General features: G+C 45.8%; 1 protein-coding gene across 1 annotated transcript in view; it reads right to left on the bottom strand.

Annotated features, from left to right (window-relative positions):
- FAM227A (family with sequence similarity 227 member A) overlaps nt 1-19,383 on the bottom strand; it is a 51,759-nt gene that overhangs the window by 26,573 nt on the left and 5,803 nt on the right. Inside the window, exons 3-11 of the mRNA XM_043881749.1 lie at nt 17,877-17,959; nt 13,468-13,540; nt 12,786-12,862; nt 10,783-10,929; nt 7,092-7,193; nt 6,486-6,590; nt 3,572-3,695; nt 1,467-1,571; nt 267-346 (exon numbers count right to left, since the gene is read on the bottom strand). Of these exons, the coding sequence (XP_043737684.1) occupies nt 267-346; nt 1,467-1,571; nt 3,572-3,695; nt 6,486-6,590; nt 7,092-7,193; nt 10,783-10,929; nt 12,786-12,862; nt 13,468-13,540; nt 17,877-17,959 (896 nt within the window). The remainder of the gene's footprint in view (nt 1-266; nt 347-1,466; nt 1,572-3,571; nt 3,696-6,485; nt 6,591-7,091; nt 7,194-10,782; nt 10,930-12,785; nt 12,863-13,467; nt 13,541-17,876; nt 17,960-19,383) is intronic.

The raw sequence follows: 19,383 nt of genomic DNA, 5'->3' as shown, positions 1-19,383 counted from the left end.
TGAGATGAGGCTCACCAGGGAGGAGAAGATATAAAGATACGTGTGCTGCAGCCTACAGTGGAAGATGACTTCCTTTCCTTTCTCCTCCCAATCCCGGCACTTCCAGCTGTCCTTTAGCGTCCCCACTCATCCCTGCAGACCTGAGGACCCAGATCCAGGGCCCCTCCCTGAGGTGATGGGGCAAGGAGTGCACAGATGTGCAACCAGCAGGAAGTCACTGAAGCTTAGGGGGCTCTAAGGGGTCTGGGTGTGGGCCTCACACTTACGTGATGATAGCAGGTCCTCCTGTTCTGAGTGGCCTTCCAGACGGAGTACTTCCTAGCAGTGAGGAAAGACATGCCTCTTCCTAGAGAAGAGGGAAAAAAGTAGTTCGTCAGTTCCGTCTTGTCTTGAGAGTGACACCAGAGCAGGATCTCTGAGACAACCCCCTGCCTGGAGGTTATGAAAGTGAGAGGGTCACTCAGTCAGGTCCGACTCCTGTGACTTCATGGACTGTAGCCCGCCAGGCTCCTCTGGCCATGGGATTCTCCAGGCAAGAATACTGGAGTGGGTAGCCATTTCCTTCTCCAGGGATCTTCCCCCCACCAGGGATTGAATCCTGGTCTCCCTCATTGCAGGTAGATTCTTCCTAAGCCATCAGGGAAGCCCTGGAGGCTACAACAACAGCAAGAGGACTGGCATCAGGCAACCCAGAGCCTCTCTGTCATTCTACCTGCTGAGTGACCTCAGGCAAATTACCTCACTTTTGATCCTGTGAAACGGTGTGAATACTAACTACTTCAAAGGGCTGATGAGCCAATTAAAGGAAATAATGTCTGCAGAGGGTAAACAGGGCAAGCACTCAACTCACAAGGAAAAAAAAAAAACCATTGGCTTTAAAAGACAAAAACTCAGAAGCTTGCAAATTTGAAATGAATAAATCTTGAACTAAACACTTAAAAGAGTAACAACCTATCAAATTCTTAAGGTGTTAAATTTAATATTCACTGAAATGTCATTAAATGTGAAGACAATTTCCAGGTTAGATTTTTTTTTTCTTTTTACTTCGAAATTCCTGGGTGTTCACGATGTCTGCTGGAGGCTAGTTTAGGGTATGTGAGAGCGAGCCTTGAGAGAGAACCAGGTCGGAGGATTTCAATATCAAGGTCCCTCCCCGCCCAGACTAGGGGCTTCCCAGGTGGCACTAGTGGTAAAGAACCTGCCTGCCAAGGCAGGTTAGACATAAGAGACAACGGTTCGATCCCTGGGTCAGGAAAATCCCTTGGAGAATGAAATGGCAACCCACTCCAGTATTCTTGCCTGGAGAATCCCATGGGCAGAGAAGCTTGGAGGGCTACAGCCCATGGGGTCGCACAGAGTTGGATACAACTGAAGTGACTTGGCGCAGCACGGCAACGGCCTGGACTAGGTGGGAACCGGATGTGGCAGCGGGCACTGGGGATGGTAGTCCCTAGCTGGTACCTTACCCTTCAGTCTTCTTCTCTGCAACATTAATTCTTCTCTCCGGAACCTCTCTGGATCCAGTTTTGAGTAGTCCCAGCTGTTATAGCTGTGTGGGCAAGGATATATACCTAAGAAGGAGTTAACAGTGATCATGAAAACTGCTGCAGAAGAGGAAGGGAGGCAGGAAACAGAAGAGTGAGGCCCCTGAGATACCCCTAGTGGTCCTGGGGGGACCGGGCTTCCAGCATGAGCCCAACCCCATGCTGGCCTTGGAGCCTGGCATGAGCCACTTCCTCTCCGTGAGACTGGTTTCTTCACTTGGAGAATGGAGATGTGAGGCCAACCCTGCCCTCCTGACAGTGTGAGGATCAGATCACACCACAGACGTGTGAACCTGCCACGTGCTATGTAGGTGTGAAGGCACTGTCACTGTTTTTCCTGTCTATCTCTTTTGCTCTTACTGGAACTCCTTGAAGGCAGGGGCTGGGTCTGATTCATCTCTGCACCTCCAGGGCTTAGTTTTGGACCTGGCACACAATAAACAGACACTTAGTAAAGCTTCGTTCAACATATTATTATACTTTGTTCAATACCAGAAATGGCTTTGCCAGCAATGGCTTTGCCTGAAATGTCGAATGGTGATGCTTAGGGGACTGATACCTTTCTTTTAAGGAAACCATGTGTTTCAGAGTCTTGATTTCTTGGGAGTCTGAATTCTCAGACAGTACAGAAATTCCACTATCTCCTTCAGTTCTTTGATTTAGGAAGGAAAAGCCCAAAGATTACTTAAAAAAATTCGAGCCCTTATACTAAGCTCCGGTCTCCACTGGACAAAGTAAGCAGACAGGAGGCTTATTACTGGGGGTCAACTGGGGAAGGAGGCACATCCTTGGACCAAAAAAGGAATAGGAAGAAAGACCAGAAAGGACAGAGTCAGAATGGGAGGTGAGGTGGTGTAGTGGTCAAAGACTTAGCTTCACAGTGGCAGGGCCTGGATCTGAATGCCTGCTGTCAATGCTGCATGTGTTAAAAGGACTGGGAATTATGTGAGGTGAAGGATGTGTTAACTAATCTGCTTGTGGTAAAAACGTCAGAACATATACATGCATCAAATCTTCACACTGTCCACCTTAGACTTCCACAATGTCATATGTCAATTATATCTCAATAAAGCTGGGGGAAATTTTTTTCCCTGACACGAATGACTCAGGGGGCCTAGACTACTTATAAAACAATGTAGCTGATGCTAACCATCTGCTTCCCTGGAATTTTGGTACATGATAGACAGAGGTGCCTACATGAGCAGCCCCCAATAAAAACCTTGGGCACTGTTTCTCTAATGGGCGCCTGGGCAGAACCATCACACAAGTGTGGCTACATGTTCATTGCTTCAGGATGAGGGGCTCTGCATCAATGGGAGGAGGAAGCCTGCATGTGAATTCCTTCAAACTCTGCCTGTCTGTCCCCTTAGGATCTGGTTATGTATCCTCACTCCATTGCGATAAATCTTAGCTATAAATACAACTATAAGCTGACATCTGTGAGTTCGACCACATCTCCTGACGTGGAAGTGATCCTCAACACAGGAGGAAATGTAAATGTGCTTACTGAGCACAGCACTCAGTCCGCGGGGGACATCTCAACTTTCAATGACTTTAGAAGATACCTGGGTTGAGACAGGGCGAGTGAGGAAGGAGACTGAAAAATAGTTGAAAAGCAAACATCAAACTGGCACTGTGGTGTGCTGCAGGGAGAGAGACACAACCCTTGGTCACGTGGGGACACACTGGGGGTGGAAGGTAGGTCTGTCTGGCCAGCACATGGCAGGGGGTTCCTGGGCCCACCCACCTATAGCACGTGGTTAACTGGCAGGACTGTGCTGAAACCTGCTCCCTGCAGATGCAGCCAGGGCCAAAGGGGGACGAGGACTGTCTCAGACTGCTTGAGGAAGCAGGCTCATGGGGACTCCTTGGGCTCTAACCGCACACTTGACTTTCTTGATTGTCAAGGAGAGAAAAGGACAACTGCCTCAGTGAGGAGGTGTGATGGCAAACAGGAACCTACGCAGGCTCGGGTGGAAGACATGTATCTGGAATGGCTTTCCCAGGAGAAAGCAGCCCCCTCTCACCTGAAATCCACAGGCTCATCGTGTTACAGATGTCGGACTTGAACTCGTGTGTGTTGAACCAGGACTGAGGGAAGCAGCAGCAGAAGCTGGTGTACAGGGCTTTACTCAGAAGCGATGGCAACCTCTAGGGGGCAAGAGGAGCCCAGGGGAGTGTTCTGGACATTTCCACACCCAGAAAAGAGCCCCTGACTTCAGAAAGGACCTGTGATAAAACGCTCTCCCTGACACTGTGCTACCTTCCTGATCACATGCTTAGCACGCGTGCTAAGTTGCTTCAGTTGTGTCTGACTCTCTGCGAGCCCATGGACTGTAGCCCGCCAGGCTCCTCCGTCCATGGGATTCTACAGGCAAAATACTGGAGTGGGTTGCCATGCCCTCCCTCATCCAGGGATCTTCCCAATCCAGGGATCGAATCCACATCTCTTACGTCTCCTGCATTGGAAAGTGGGTTCTTTACCACTAGTGCCACTTGGGAAGTCCCACGAGGGGAGCAATTTCCATCTGCAGTTGCCACATATCTAAGTGGACCCCTTATCCTACGTGGGGACCACACCTCAAATATCGTGCTGTGTTGGCCAGCAAACTTCCTCTCCTCCAGCTCCTCTGCACACGGTCTGTGGCTCAGCCCTTTCTACCACCTGGTCAAAGAGTAGCTCAAAGATGACAAGTACATTTGACATACCCATCTTGCTCTATCCCAGAGATAATATTAAGTATTACTTACTGAGTTTTTTTACATGCACAAGTAGTACTGCTGTTTCTTTTCAGCTATGCTTAGGCTCAAATTATACGTCTATATCTAGCTTTATTCATTTAACATCATAACATAAATACTTCCCCAGGTTATTATAAACTCTTTGGAATGTTTTTTCCAAAAGTGACCTTCATAATATTTTGTGAGTGGCCATTTCAAAATTTACTTAAACATGACAATATCTTGATAAATGATCCAAAAAATGTCCAAAAAAATCATATTGTCATGTTTCTAAGACTTTGCATTACAAATTATGCAGAGTAATTATATTTATTTATGAAGTTAGCTCAGTGTCTGGCACATATTAGGCAGTTAAAAATTTGTTGAATGCATGAATGAAAGCAGCTTTTATTATTTATTAGGTTATGACTTGCATTAGATGGTACAATAATAGCAGTCATAGCAGCTATTATATATTCGTCACCCATCAAGTGCTGGGTGATATGTCACATGTCTTACAATCTCATTTAATCCTTAGGACAACTTGGTGAGAGAGGCATTATTAATATTATCCCCATTTTATGGATGATGAAACTGAGACACAGACAGCCTAAGTGACTTGTTAAACAGACCCTTTATCAGTATAAGTGCCTTTCAGTACATCTGTATCAATTCACTTTCCACTCAGAATGTCCAAGGGAAATCCCTATATCCTTCATAATCCTGGGAGTGACACTTTTTAATCTATACAATCTAGCAGGTAAAAAGGGGAATTGAATGATTATTGTTTTAATTTATATTTTTGATTGTTGTCGAACATGAACTTTTTTCCCATTTGAATTTCTTCCCTAGTGAATTTCTGGTTTATGTACTTTGTCCATTGGTCCATTTTTCCTACTGATTTGTAAGACCTCTTTATGTTGTGTGGCATATATGCTACCAGTATGTTTGCATAATTTCTCATTTGCCTCTTTGCAATAATTTAAAGAATTTATATATTAATAGTTAAATCACTCTTTTATGGTTATTCCCTTGGGGTCATATTTAGAAAGTCCTTCCCCATCCTCAAACCCTCAAATCATATAAATGCTCACTTATATTTTCTTCTAGCAACCCTTTTAGTGTATACACACACACACACACACACACACATATATATACATGCTGTTGTTCAGTCACTAAGTCATGTCCAACTCTTTGTCGCCCCATGGACTGTAGTCTACCAGGCTCCTCTGTCCATGGGATTACCCAGGCAAGAATACTGGAGTGACTTGCCATTTCCTTCTCCAGGGGGTCTTCCCGACCCGGGGACTGAACCCATGTCTTCTGCTTGGCAGGTGGATTCTTTAACACTGAGCCACCTGGGAAGCCCATATATATACATACACACACATATAAAAAGTATATATGTATATTCATGATTTTGAAATTACATATTTAAATGCTATAGAAATAAATAAAATAGAGAAGGAAGTTTCTTCTAACCTCATTCCCCGAGTTTTCCTGGGTCAGGAAGATCCCCTGGAGAAGGGAATGGCAACCCACTCCAGTATTCTTGGCTAGAGAATCCTATGGACTGAGGGGTCTGGTGGATGACAGTCCATGGGGTCAAAAACAGTCAGATACAACTGAGCAACTAACACTTTCACTTTCCCTAGAGATGAGCGTGGCTATGAGTTCGGCAAATATTTTTCCAGACTTTTTTTTCCCACTCATAGGCACACATACATATACATATACATGGTGTTGTATACGTTGCTTTGTTTTTCACTTAAAATATATCATTATATCTTCCCAATCGGTATATATAGAGCTACCTTATTTTTTGTAACTGCTGCATTACAAGTCAGTATATGAAACCATCAGGCTTCCCAGGTGGCTCAGTGGGTAAAGAATCTGCCTGCAATGCAGGAGATGCAGGAGACGTGGGTTTAATCCCTGAGATGGGAAGATTCCCCTAGAGGAGGGCATGGCAATCCACTCCAGTATTCTTGCCTGGAGAATCCCAAGGACAGAGGAGCCTGGCGGGCTACAATCCATAGAATTGCAAAGAGACAGACTCGACTGAAGCAACTTAGCATGGAGCAGGCACGCATATGAAGATACCACAACTTAGTAATTACTTTCTTACGGAAAGAATGTTAAGGGCATTAACTTGGCAAAAGCAGTGAATAGCTATCTAATATGATTTGTTTTTCCTAAATAGTGGTTGATGCTCACTTTTAAGAGAGCCTCTTCGTAGTGGGTCCTGGATTCACAAAACAAAAGAAAAGCATAGTTCTGGGCTATCCGGTCGAACAGCTTGCTCTGGACGTCCTTCTTTGGCTACCAGGAATACAAATAGAGAAGGAATGACAAGAATTACTTGTTGAAACAGTCAAGGGCTGAGAACCTTAACTAAGTGTTTCTCTTAATTTTAGGAATCTTATTTGCAAGGTATTTAATCTCATATTATTTATGAAATGTTATACTAATTTGCTTTAGTATCTACAGAACATGTACAGAGAGGCAGGCTGTTGAGAAAAGCGCCCTAAACTCTGAGCCAGGAGGTCCTGACTTTGCTCTCTGCCCTGCCCTTGACCAGCCACGTGACAGGGGCCAGTTCCTAAAGCTCAGGGTTGCTGCAGGCATGGTGCAATGTTTCCAGCCCAAGGTGTCTGGATAAGGTATGGGTGGGGAAGGATGAGGGTGACAGATGAGGCGTGGTCCATGGGTGGTCTGTAGAATCAGAGGGGCTGATGGGGTTTTCTTTTTTTTGAAAAAGAGGCTGGGGTTTGTCCCCCAGAAAAATAAGCAAGGAAGAGAAGCAACCAGATTTTTATTTACCTGGTACCTTTCATGAAAGATCCACCAGAAGCTATCCAGCCATATAGCTCTTAGAGACGGGGAAGAGAGAAACTTCTCTAATTCTCTACCTGAACAGAAAGACTGGAAAAGAAACAAAATTCATGTTATTATTGCTTATTTATTTATTTATTCTTTGAGATTTACCTGGAGCTACAGCCAGATTCATAATCATCTCCACTCAAACCCTTCCTTTCTGCCCATATTCCATGGCTTGTTATTGTTATTAATCACACCATCTCCCCGCCAACCATCTTTGGAGTCAACATACTTTGGGGTCAACTTAGAAAAAAAAAAAAAAACAAAAACCTAGAGCCTGTTATATAGAGTGAAGTAAGTCAGAAACAGAAAAACAAATACCATATATTAATGCGTATATATGGAATCTAGAAAAACGGTATTGATGAACCTATTTGCAGGGCAGGAATAGAGACACAGAAGTAGAGAACAGACGTGTGGATACAGAGGGGTAGGGAGAAGAGGGCACGAACCGAGAGAGTAGCATTGACATGTGTACACTCCCATGTGTAAGATCGGTAGTGGGAAGCTGCTATATAATACAGGGGGCTCAGCTCGGTGATCTGTGACAACCAGAGGGGGCGGGAGGTGGGGAGGGGGAGGCTCAAGAAGGAGGGGAACATTTGCCATGGATCTCTCGCTGGCCCATGCCATTCATTCCTTATCTCACTTTTTCACCATCTATCTCTGTGGTTGCTGCTGAATGATGAAACTGTTATCCCCAATTTATAGAAGAGGGAAGTGAGGACTGAAAGGTTAGAATTCTTGCCTAAGCTTATACAGACAGAGAGGCTCAAAAGCAGGCAGCCTAGGTCTTCCCTGGTGCTTCCAATAGAGGGGCGCGGGTTCAATCCCTGGTTGGGGAACTAAGAATCCCACATGCCACATAAAAAAAAAGAAAAGAAAAGCAAAAAGCAGGCAGCCTGGCCCCAGAGAGACTGCACGGGCTGCCTTTCCTCTTACCACTTGGAGGAACAGGGTGTGTCCTGGATGCACAGGGAAAGAATCCTTGGCTGTCCCTTCAAGCCTACAGAAGCTGAAGGCACAGTGCATAAGCAAGCCACCCTTGGTAGCAAAGAGCGCTCTGAGCCCTGCTCCTGGTTTTGTCCTCTCTGCCATTTCTCACGTCTCCTTGGAGAGGCAGGACAGTCAGAGGGGTGGAGAGCACAGACTGACACCGCGGATTCTTACCCAGCTCTTACACTAATTAGCTGCAGGGTCCTGACCAATGGTACTGAATCTGTCTGTGCTCATCTGGGAAATGGAGATGGTGATGACAGTCCTGACCTCCAGAACGGCTGTGAGGGTTCAATGAGTGAACTCATGGTCTAGGGGTGACCACCGGGTTCTCTGAGCCAGAGGCAAAGCTGGCGGCTGAGGGCAGACGGAGGGGATGGAGGAGAAGATTTGAGGAGGCAAGTAAATTTGGCTTGGCCCCCAAGCAGGATGGAAGAAGGTCCTTTTAAAGGCAGGGCACAAATCTGTCTTGGGTTTCCTGGGAGCCAAAGAAAAGCAGGAGCCAGCATCAGTTATAAGACTAAAAGCATTCCAGGAAATGCAGTTTTTCTTGGGATTAAGGTCTAAGGAAAACACTTCCCAGGGGACCTGAGAAATGGGACATTAGTTAGCACAGCAGTCACCATCCCGGGGGCGCCCACGCAGCACGTGGAACGAGAGTTCAGGTTCCAGGGAGGGCCAGTGGGCCTGTCAGGGGTACAAGGATGGGGAGAAGGTGGCACAGGAACAGTGGATCCGTGGAACACACCATCCATGTTCCATGTCTTTCTTCCTCTTTTAAATTTCAGAAAAAGGAGGAAGAAAAAACTACAATCTCGTATACCTGAAACTAACACAACATTGTAAATCAACTACTTATCACTCAGAGAATGCTGGTGATGTCTCTGAATGGTTTCACCCCAGATTCTCCTGTGGGCTGACATAATAACATTGTACTGCAGAGTTTTACGTACTGATGTTTTTCATGTAACGTCATTTAACGTGATAGCATAGTATGTTAAAATACACTCTATAAATACTCATTAGAGCGGCAAACCCAAATGACTGCACTGTTGTTCACTGTTGATATATAAACCAAAAATGACTGCACTGTGGTTCTATCATTAAACTTTTCTAATAACATTGATAATAAAACAATCATTTTTTGAGAAGTTATGCCTTACTATGTGCTGTGTTGGGTGCTTACGTACATTATTTAATTTTATAATAATACTTCAAGGTAGAGGCTACTGTTATTGCTATTCACAGAAGAATAAATGGGAGCACAGACAGCTACTTAATCACCAAGATGTACTGCCTTCCAGGTCCTTGTTATCACAAAAACCATGTAGTGAACTTCTTTTTTACACTGTCCTGGAGAGAATGTGATGCTGTGAGTGCCTGCTGCTCCTTCACCTCTTTGCTAAAGAAGGCAGGGGATCCAGGCCTGATCCCAGGGTGACTACTGCCGGCCCTGGGGACCAGCGCCTGGTGAAAGGCAGCCATCCGCTTAGTGACCACAGTCCATGCTGGAGCCTGGCACTGGAAATCCAGCAAACACCACTGTCATCCCGGGCAGTGACTGGCCTAAACAGATCACTGCTCTTAGGAAGTCAGCATGCAAGATGTAACAGAGGTAGAGAGACAGCCTGAAAGAGGGCAGCAGGGAAAAAATCATGAAGGGGAGGAGGAGAAGGCAGAGAAAGGCTAGGGAGAGAGGGAGGAGGGACAGCGCGAGATGGGGGTGTGGTCTGAAGCTGTGAGAAGTACAGACAGAAGAGGCTGAAGAGCTGGGTGCCAGGAATGGCGGGAGTAGCTAGTTAGGAGCTGAGGGGTCACTGCTCACAGCTGTTTTGGGGACCCCGGGGCTGTGCAGTTGTGAGGGGCATTGACGCACAGCTGGAAGATGGCTGAGACAATTTTCTGGGCCTCCTCCCCTCTCAACCCCTGCTCACAACCATCCCCCAGCTCCTGAGGGGCCAGCATTGTCTGACACACACACAGGTTCTTCTGGGCCTCAGAATACTCCCTTTCCTCCTTCCCTGCGGCTCAGCTGGGAAAGAATCTGCCTGCAATGCAGGAGACCTGGGTTCAATCCCTGGGTTGGTAAGATCCTCTGGAGAAGGGAATGGCTACCCACTCTAGTATTCTGGTCTGGAGAATTCCAGAAACTTTAAAGTCCGTGGGGTTGCAAAGAGTTGGACACGACTGAGTGACTTTTACTTTCTCCTTCCTAAGGAACCTGGCTCTCCAAGCTGGTGACTCACCTCAAGGGATATCCATGGGGCACGGGAAGTAAATATTCTAACTACTGTCTAATTAAGAAAAAAATTAAGGTTACCCATATACAACCTAGTGACTGACAACAGAACACATGCATCATTAATTAGCATATATCACAAGGGTGTGACCTCAAAATGCTACACTAATAGGTCATGCTATTAGGTTAGGAGCCTAATAGCACTAACTAATAGGTTAGGAGCCCAGAGCACTGGGAGAAAGGATGTCGGTTTCGTCGTTGGTCTAATCTCAGCTCAGTCACTTGCAAACTCTGTGGCCCTCAGCAACTTACCTGCCCGGCTCAGATCCCTGGGGTATAAGACTGGGACAGCGGTGTGTCCGATGCAGGCGGGCGCCCCAGAGGGCTCTCTCTTCTTACCTTGCCGCTAAGGGGGTTTTTCTCAGCCAGGATCACGTTGCCCACCAAGTCACAGAAGTCCACCCCATTTGGAAGATTGTTTGGCCTAGAGTCGTCAAAGGATGGGTACTGGTACAGCTCTGCCAGGAGATTTTTATCGGCTGTTTTCTAAAGACAAAAACAGGATATGAAAATGGGGTCCCTCATTTTGACAGTTTAAAACAACACAACGTCTTCTCCTTTTTATCATGGAGACAATATTAGTAATCTTAGAGGATGTTGAAGAAAATGAGAGTGTGTACGTGATCCCAGCAGTCCTCATCCAACAGCTATTTACAATATTTCGACTTTTCCTTTCAGGCTTTGAGCACATGTATACAAATACATATGTGTTACTTCAATCATTTTACGATACATATATGCACACACACTTTTATGTCTTGCTTTATCCCCTTGGATTTTTCACATTGCCTCACTGTCTTCAAATTTATCATTTAAAGTAGTATATCTTGTTAAGATGTGCTATAATTTAATTAATTACTCACAGATGAGTTCAAATAAATATTATTTATTACTAACTGGGACCATATGCTTCACCCATTTGAGCTTATTTACTTGGCATGAATTTCCCAAAATGGGCATTAATTTCTCAAAATGGCACTGTTAGGGTCAAAGGATATGACCACCCCACCTCTATGGTTCTTAACATATATCATTAAATGGATTTTAGGATAAAAATATGACTATAAAAATGTAAAAATACAGAAAAGTAGGAAGAGGAGATCAATAACCATGACCCAAAGGCACCTCCTGGAAGCATTCTGAGGGACTGAGTTCCTCGGTAACTGGGCTATGGCCTTGACAATGGAAGAACTGAGTGACTAACTGCATTGACTCTGAGTCAGATGTCAGCTCCCCCATGTACTGGCTGGGCCACTATGGACAGGACATTTAGACCTGCTCGGCCACTATCTTGGGTCGTGTGACAGTTTCGATGTAGACCCACAACCATCAGGCTCTATGCTGTGTGAGAATTTTCCAGGCTATAAGGTGAAAAAAGGGTAACATATTCTCTAGCATTTAAAGGTTTGAATACACATGAGCTGGGTAGTTTAAAGAGGGAGCCTAAGCTCTTAGGCTTTTCCTAAGATCTTGCCTCCCAGAGGGCGCTAGTGGTAAAGAACCCGCCTGCCAATGCAGGAGTCAAGAGACGTGGGTTTGATCCCTGGGTCAGGAAGATCCCCTAGAGGAGAAAATGACAACCCATTCCAGTATTCTTGCCTGGGAAATCCCAAGGCCAGAGGAGCCTGGCAGGCTACAGGCTCAGTGGGGTCGCAGAGAGTCGGACACAACTGAGGCGACAGCACTTAGGAGGATCTCACTGGGGTGGCTATGAGATGGGGCCAGAGTGCTACTGCAGAGGCCGCTGGGAGAGCAAGACCCCAGGCGTGGGGATCCGAGCGAGAGGCAGGGGCTCTGTCACCAGCAGGCTGCATGACGCTGGACGGGTCCTCTGACTGCTCCTGACTGTCAGCTCCCTGGGGTGTCTGCAGTGACCCATAAAACCTGCACTGCTGTGGGAATGCACCCCCGGGAGCTCTGCAGCACGGTGGCTCTGTGTGAACTGAAGCTGAACTCGTTGTTTCTAAGGGTAAACAGTTTCTAAGTTCTAAAAATAAACGGACAACTGACCTCTGGAATCTTCTTGGTTTTACCTTTTTGAGGTGTTATGAGAAATTCTAAAGTTATTAAAATACATTGGTGGCGTTCAGTCGCCAAGTCGTGTCCGACTCTCTGTGATCCCGTGGACTGCAGCATGCCAGGCCTCCTTGTCCCTCACCATCTCCTGGAGTTGGCCCAAGTTCATGTCCATTGAATCAGACGTTAAGATAGGTTAAGATTTTCTAAAACAGGTACTCTGCCATTTTCCTACATAATCACCATCCAGGTGCCAAGGGGCCTTTCCCTGGGAATAAAATGTAGTTCAGGCCCAGCAGAAACCGACCCAGTAAGAGGTCCCTTACCCTTTTGATAACGAAAGATTTGACATTCCTGAATTCTGAGCCCTTGCAAATATACTGTGATTTTCCTTCGCTCTTTTCTGCAGGAGAATGAAAGAAGAGAAATAGGATGTGAGTAACCATGGGCTGTGCCCACGGCTGTGTGGTAATCATACCTGTGATTTTTCATTCATCCTGAGCAGCCAGATGGCATACGCACTATTAGTCTGCCTGGGTTGCTGACTTGCTAAGACTCCCCTCCTTATTTGATCAGACTGCTTTTGAGCTCAGAGAAGCAGTCAGGAGGAGCAGATAAAACATGGGTTTCGAAGTCAGTCTGGGGCAAATCCAAGACCTGGGGTGGATAAGCCTTGTGGTCCTCGGCAAGTGGTTCCCTTACCTTTTCTTAAGTATAAAACACATTCGAAGGCACCTGCCTCACAGGTAGGGGGTCTTAGGAAGCTTTAACAAGTGGATCTGTATGAAAACACCTAGTGCAAGGTGTCCTCCAGCAGGTCATCTCGAAATGGTACTGTCCCTCCCTCCTTCCTTGCCTGATACCAAGAAATGAGATTAAAGGCTCTCTCAGAAGAGGCCAAAGATACTCTCACCTGAAACTCCAGATTCCTACTCAATTACATTTTAGACACTAAAAAAAACCAAACCCCATAAAAACACCATCAAGGCTACAGGAAAGGAGTTTTGCCTCTGTCTGCCAAGCCGCCGCGACTTCGCTCTCTTTTTAAAGCCTTCTTCTCCATCTCATATTTCTCAATTGCCTTCAAAAACCAAAAGAGAAATGGGGTTTTAGGGTTTTAGTGCAAATCTGAGGGGAGGGCAGGGGTCAGGGACTAGGCCACTTCTCCTGCCGGTGCGCAAAAGGCCTGGAACAAAGTTTGTGGCAGGGCCTTGCTGTCTCCCCGCTAGGTGGTAGGGCCTTGGTGGCCATATGTGTCACTGACCTCATCCCCCTGAGGGTCACCACCACTATGGCCCCTACCCCCACCTTCTTCCATGTTGCCCCTCCTCCTGGCTACACTCCCGAGGAACACAGGATCTGGAGCAGGCTTCCAATCATGGCTCCATGGGTGACAAGCTGCGGTTTAACCTCTGTACAGGGGGATAGTAATACCTACCTCCCAGTGCTTTTATAAGGCTGAGATACTACTATAAAGAATCTGATGCGTTTTAAAACACTAGCACTCCGTAGGCTTTCAGATAGGAGCTGCTTAATAAAGAGTAACTATTATTATTATTATTAATCATCACCATACCCCGACCTCTCAAGAGATTTCTCTTGATCTCTGATTCCTTCTCCCTCCTCCCCCAGCCCTGATAATAAGGGAGGAAAGAAAAACGAATGTCAGTAACCCAACAAGTTGCATTGACTGTCAACCAGCCCAGCGCTAAGCTGGGATAATGAAGTTAATCAAGTATGATTCTATGTCTTTGCCCTCAAGGAATTTCCAGTCTATTCAGAGAACCAAACCAACATACATGGGACAAGTAAGTCCTAAACATTTAGGATTCAAATGAGTGGGATCAGTATGGGCTGGAGCAGAGAGGACTGGCCAGAAAAGGTCGAGTACGAGTGCTGGGGATAAGGGAGGAGGCAGCTCTCCTTAGCTTGATAAACCGTGAAACGCGTCTCCAGCCTCCCACTACCTTCCTCCTGAACTGGCAGCCCCAGTCTGCGAGATGAGCTAAAGGTAGTGGAACGTGTGCAGGTGTGTGGGCCTGTCGGGAAAGGGGTCACACTGATAAGTCTTTGCACCAGCACTGTGGCCCCAATCACGTGCATCGGAGAAGGCACGATGGATGAATGAATTGGATGGGTGAGCGTCAATATGACAATACAGCCATGCCTCTGCCATCCACCAGGATGTCACTGCAGCTGACACCGGCAGGGCCTGGAAGGACGGACAAGATTTCCACAGAGAAAGAACAGAGAGGAACGTTGATTCCTGGAGGAAAAGTAAGTTTTAGGGAGAAAATGAGACCTGAGTTTGCCTTTGAGACAACAGAAGGACCTACAGGTAGGGCTGTTCCCTAGGAAGCAACTCCCAAGCCTGGCTGGTGACCAGCCTTGCTGGGGAATTATTCAGATATACAGATTTATCAGAGATATTTATTCAGTCCTGAAAATTCATTGGAAGGGCTGATGCTGAAGATGAAACTCCAACACTTTGGCCACCTGATGAGAACTGACTCATTAGAAAAGACCCTGATGCTGGGAAAGATTGAAGGCAAGAGAAGGGGATGACAGAAGATGAGATGGTTGGATGGCATCACTGACTCGATGGACATGGGTTTGAGCAGGCTCTGGGAGTTGATGATGGACAAGGAAGCCTGGCATGCTGCAGTCCATGGGGTTGCAAAGAGCTGGACACAACTGAGCGACCGAACTGAACTGACTCCTCATTGAAATAAACATCATTCCTCATTGGGTTTTGAACTGTTTGTTTATTGTGGCTCTGAATTGTTCTCTACTTAAAAACTTAAAACCATAAATATTATACATGGTACAAAATCAAATACAGTAAGAAGTCGCCTTCCTACTGCTCACTCAAGATTCTTAGTTTCTTGCATAGCTTTCTAGAGGTTTTTGAGAGGTATTCTGTACTGATTCAGATGAGAGCATACACAGCACACAGGTCTGCACCTGGCCCTTTTCACTTTTAGTTTTTCAAAAAGCTCCCAGGGGAGTCTGATGATCAGTTAGGTTTAGGTATCACTGCTCTAGGTAACTAGGAATCTGAGACTGAAATACGGGTGAGAAGCTCAAATTTGCAAACATATCCTTCATTCCACAAATATTTGCTGAGCATCTACTAAAAGTCAGACACTGGGCCAGTGTTGAAGATGCAGCCATGAGCATCAAAGCCCACCTCGGTCCTCTGAGGTCTCAGACTAGCGGGGAGAAGCCAGTGATTGTGAGGTGACCAAGGTAATCAGTGCTATTGGGGGTGGGGGACAGGTGTCAGGAGTGTGCCCTGAAGGGGCACCTACACTGGTCTTGGGGTGGAGGGTGCAAGGAAGGCCTTTCCAGAGGCTATGGCCTACAGACAGAGGAAGGTATGCCCTACTCCCTACTGCGGGAGTGAATGGTGAAGCTGCAGTGGTGAGTGCACAAGCTCCCAAGAGAAGGAGACTGGAAAGAAGAGCTAGGCAAGTTCACAGCCAGAGACTGGAGGAGAAACCCACACTCGGGGCGTGGGAGAAGGGACAGAGACAGGATATGGCTAAGGGTAAAGCAGGCAGAGGGGTCTGGATCTCAGAAGGAGATGGCTCACTTACTACACATCCACTAAACACTTTTTATGCATCTGCTACTGTGCCAGATGCCCTCTGGTAGGGCAGTGTGGAGCTTGGAGACACCAGCCTGGCTCAGATGCTGACGTGGGAGGAGCAGTCCCGTGGTCAAGGCTGATGTATAAAGGTCAGGGCACACTGCGGTCACAGAGGTTGGGCAGGGTCACCAGGGGAGGGCTCTGGTGGCAGCAGGCAGTCAGCACCTGCCAGGTCTGATAGGCTGCCTGGACAGGGGAGCAGGAAAGACAAAGCCCCCCTTCCTCCAGGTCACGTGAGGACCCACGGTTGCTCCTGCCAACCCTGTCCTGCCTCTGACTGGCAGTGAAGAATGCGGAGAAGCTGTGCCGATGCTGGGCAGCCTTGAAAAGTCACCAGATCCTGCTACTGGAAGGAAAATATTCATTTTCCTGGCTCTAAAATTATCAGAACAACCCCACAGAACTGACATATAAATACAGTCTTGTTGTAAAATACCCAAACATTACAGACATACTTGGAGTAAAAACTTTACCCATCTTCCATCCCACTCCCTTTCCAGAACTGACTCCATTTGGCATGTATCCTTCCAGACTCTTTCCCTACACATTCATACATATAATGTCCTTTCTGAGAGCCAGGCACCATCTAAGGGTTTTTGAGAGTCTTAACTCATCTATTAAGATGAGTCGGACCATAAAGAAAGCTGAGCGCTGAAGAATTGATGCTTTTGAACTGTGGTATTGAAGAAGACTCTTGAGAGTCCCTTGGACTGCAAGGAGATCCAACCAGTCCATCCTAAAGGAAATCAGTCCTGAATATTCATTGGAAGGACTAATACTGAAGCTGAAACTCCAATACTTTGGCCACCTGATGCATTGGAAAAGACCCTGATGCTGGGGAAGATTGAAGGCAGGAGGAGAAGGGGATGACAGAAGATGAGATGGTTGGATGGCATCACCAACATGATGGACATGAGTTTGAGTAAACTCTGGGAATTGGTGATGGACAGGGAAGCCTGGCGTGCTGCAGTCCATGGGGTCGAAAAGAGCCAGACACGACTGAGCAACTGAACTTACTTACTTAACTTATCTAATTCTTGCATAGATAATAACACATCTATGAAGTAGATATAGTATCAATGTTATCATCATTTTACAAGACACCGAGACTCATAGAGGCTCAATAGTTTACCTAATGTCAGAATGTGCGAGAACAGTAAGGCTGCAGGAATTCAAACTCTGACAGTCTTATTCTAAGCCTCTGAAGCTACATACACCCTCATGCACATGTACAGAGCACACATACAGAGACAGAGTGCTTTTGAACTTAAACAAAATTGTTCCAACTAGTGTGTGTGTGTGTGTGTATTTTGCTTTTATTCACAATTCAATTCTAGGCTCTGCTCGACAGTGGGGTAAGGGAGAACTAAAGCTCGTGGTTTCCTTCCAGCTTCAGTAAAGAGTGGCTTAACCTCTGTGAAAGGCAACTTGGCTGTATCCATCAAAATTTTAAATTTCACTTCCAGGGCTCTATCTGGCAGAAACACTTGCAAATGAGTCCCAAGATACATGTACAAAAATATTCACATGTTTACTATGATGAAAGTGCCACTGAAATAAGGAATTAGGGAAGAGTTAAATTGATTTTGCCATAGCCAAATCCTATATAAAAAAATGAGACTTTTATATAGATAAAAATAAAAGTTTATGAATTGAAAGAAACATGTGTTTGAGACTTCTATTGTGCAAACGTGCTTTCAAATTAATAAAGGGGTCCCTAGAGTCCTTTCTTCCTGGAAGCCTTACCTTAGCACTCAAAACTCACCAGGCCATGCACCAGCGGGCTGGGACTCAGATCTATGTCAGCAATCATCTGGTTCACCTGCTGAATGGAGCCGACCAGGCACGCTGGGAGGTGGGCCTGTTAAGGAGACTTTCGGGTGACGATCACACACACAGAACAGGCCGAGGGAGCCCGGCCAGGACAGCAGCTCGCTTCCTTCCTGTGCTTTATCCCACCCCATTATTTTCTCTGCAAACATTCACACTTCTTTTATCTTGCCTTAAATGAGCTGCTTTAAAAATTGTAAACAAAAATTAACCATATTCTAGACACCTTGAAAAACAGAAGAAGAATCACCCATTATGCTACCACCCTAACAACTTATTAGGATATGGGGAGACTTCCTTCTAGCACTATTACATACATACCTTTTTACATAATTATACATCAGGGTATGCCTATGTTAGTTACTACTCTGACTTCTCTCCCACTCATTATTAAGATCATTTTTCGTAATCTTTGTAATATTTTAAATGGCAGTATACAAATTCATTTAGAGAATGCATCTTAATAGACTTAACTGTCCCTTGGCTATTGAATATTTAAGCTGTTTACATTTTTTGCAACTATAAATCACGCTGTGATGCACACAGTCACACCGAGAGCTGTTTCCTTATTTGGGATTATTCCTTTAAGAGAGATTTTCAGGTGAAGGATGCCTGGGTCCAAGGGCATCTCGATCTTGTTTATCACTGTTGAAATCTCTGCTCAGTTTGACGGCCCCTCTTATTACCCTCTCTACGTTTGCATTTCTTTCTGTCGTAGTCTCAAGTGGCCTAGGATATAGCCTTTGTAAAAGCCCCATAATCCATCACTCCTCATAGCCTTCACGTAAAGCCAGGCTCACTGTTACTTCCATTACCCTCAAGTGTTCTTACAAATTGGAGGACACTTGACAAATGAAGATGCCAAGGAGAGACATGACAAATCATAGGGAGTGAAATGGATAGATTAGGTTGCGATGAGTGTGGGATTAAGAGAGAGGGCACATTAGAAAAAGGCCAGGAAAATGAGACCTTGAAGTATATCCTCATGGGATCATTTGTGCTCATCTTGAGAAGGGTTTCAGAGAGGCCCAGAAAGTGAGGTAATGCAGAGAGATACACGCAGCTTGGCTAGCAGGAGCATGACTCGAAGGTACGTGAGCTCTATAGAAAATGGAAAGACAGACTTATTTGTAACCTAAGACGGTCTCTATTTGCTGTATGAGTTTTATGGTCCCCCAGAGACGGGATTCTGTGAGTCTCTGAGACACGAGGTTCAGGGTCAGAAGTGAGATCTGGATCAATGAGGCCAGAGTCAGAGAAGGAAGATTCTGGTAGAGTCTGGATGATGCCAGAAGGGGCAAAGTCTGGCCCAGGTAGAGGTGCTGGCAAGTTAGAAAGGTCAAATGGAGTTATTTGTTTGGTGTTTTTTTTTTTTTTTTTTTTAATTCTTTATTGAATTTGCTGCAATACTGCTTCTGGGTTCTGTTTTGGATTTTGGCCAT

The sequence above is a fragment of the Cervus elaphus genome, chromosome 22, assembly GCF_910594005.1.
Source record: "Cervus elaphus chromosome 22, mCerEla1.1, whole genome shotgun sequence".
In the NCBI taxonomy this organism is placed as follows: Eukaryota; Metazoa; Chordata; class Mammalia; order Artiodactyla; family Cervidae; genus Cervus; species Cervus elaphus.
The sequence above is the reverse complement of the archived record's forward strand: the minus strand, read 5'-3'. Positions and strand labels throughout refer to the sequence as shown.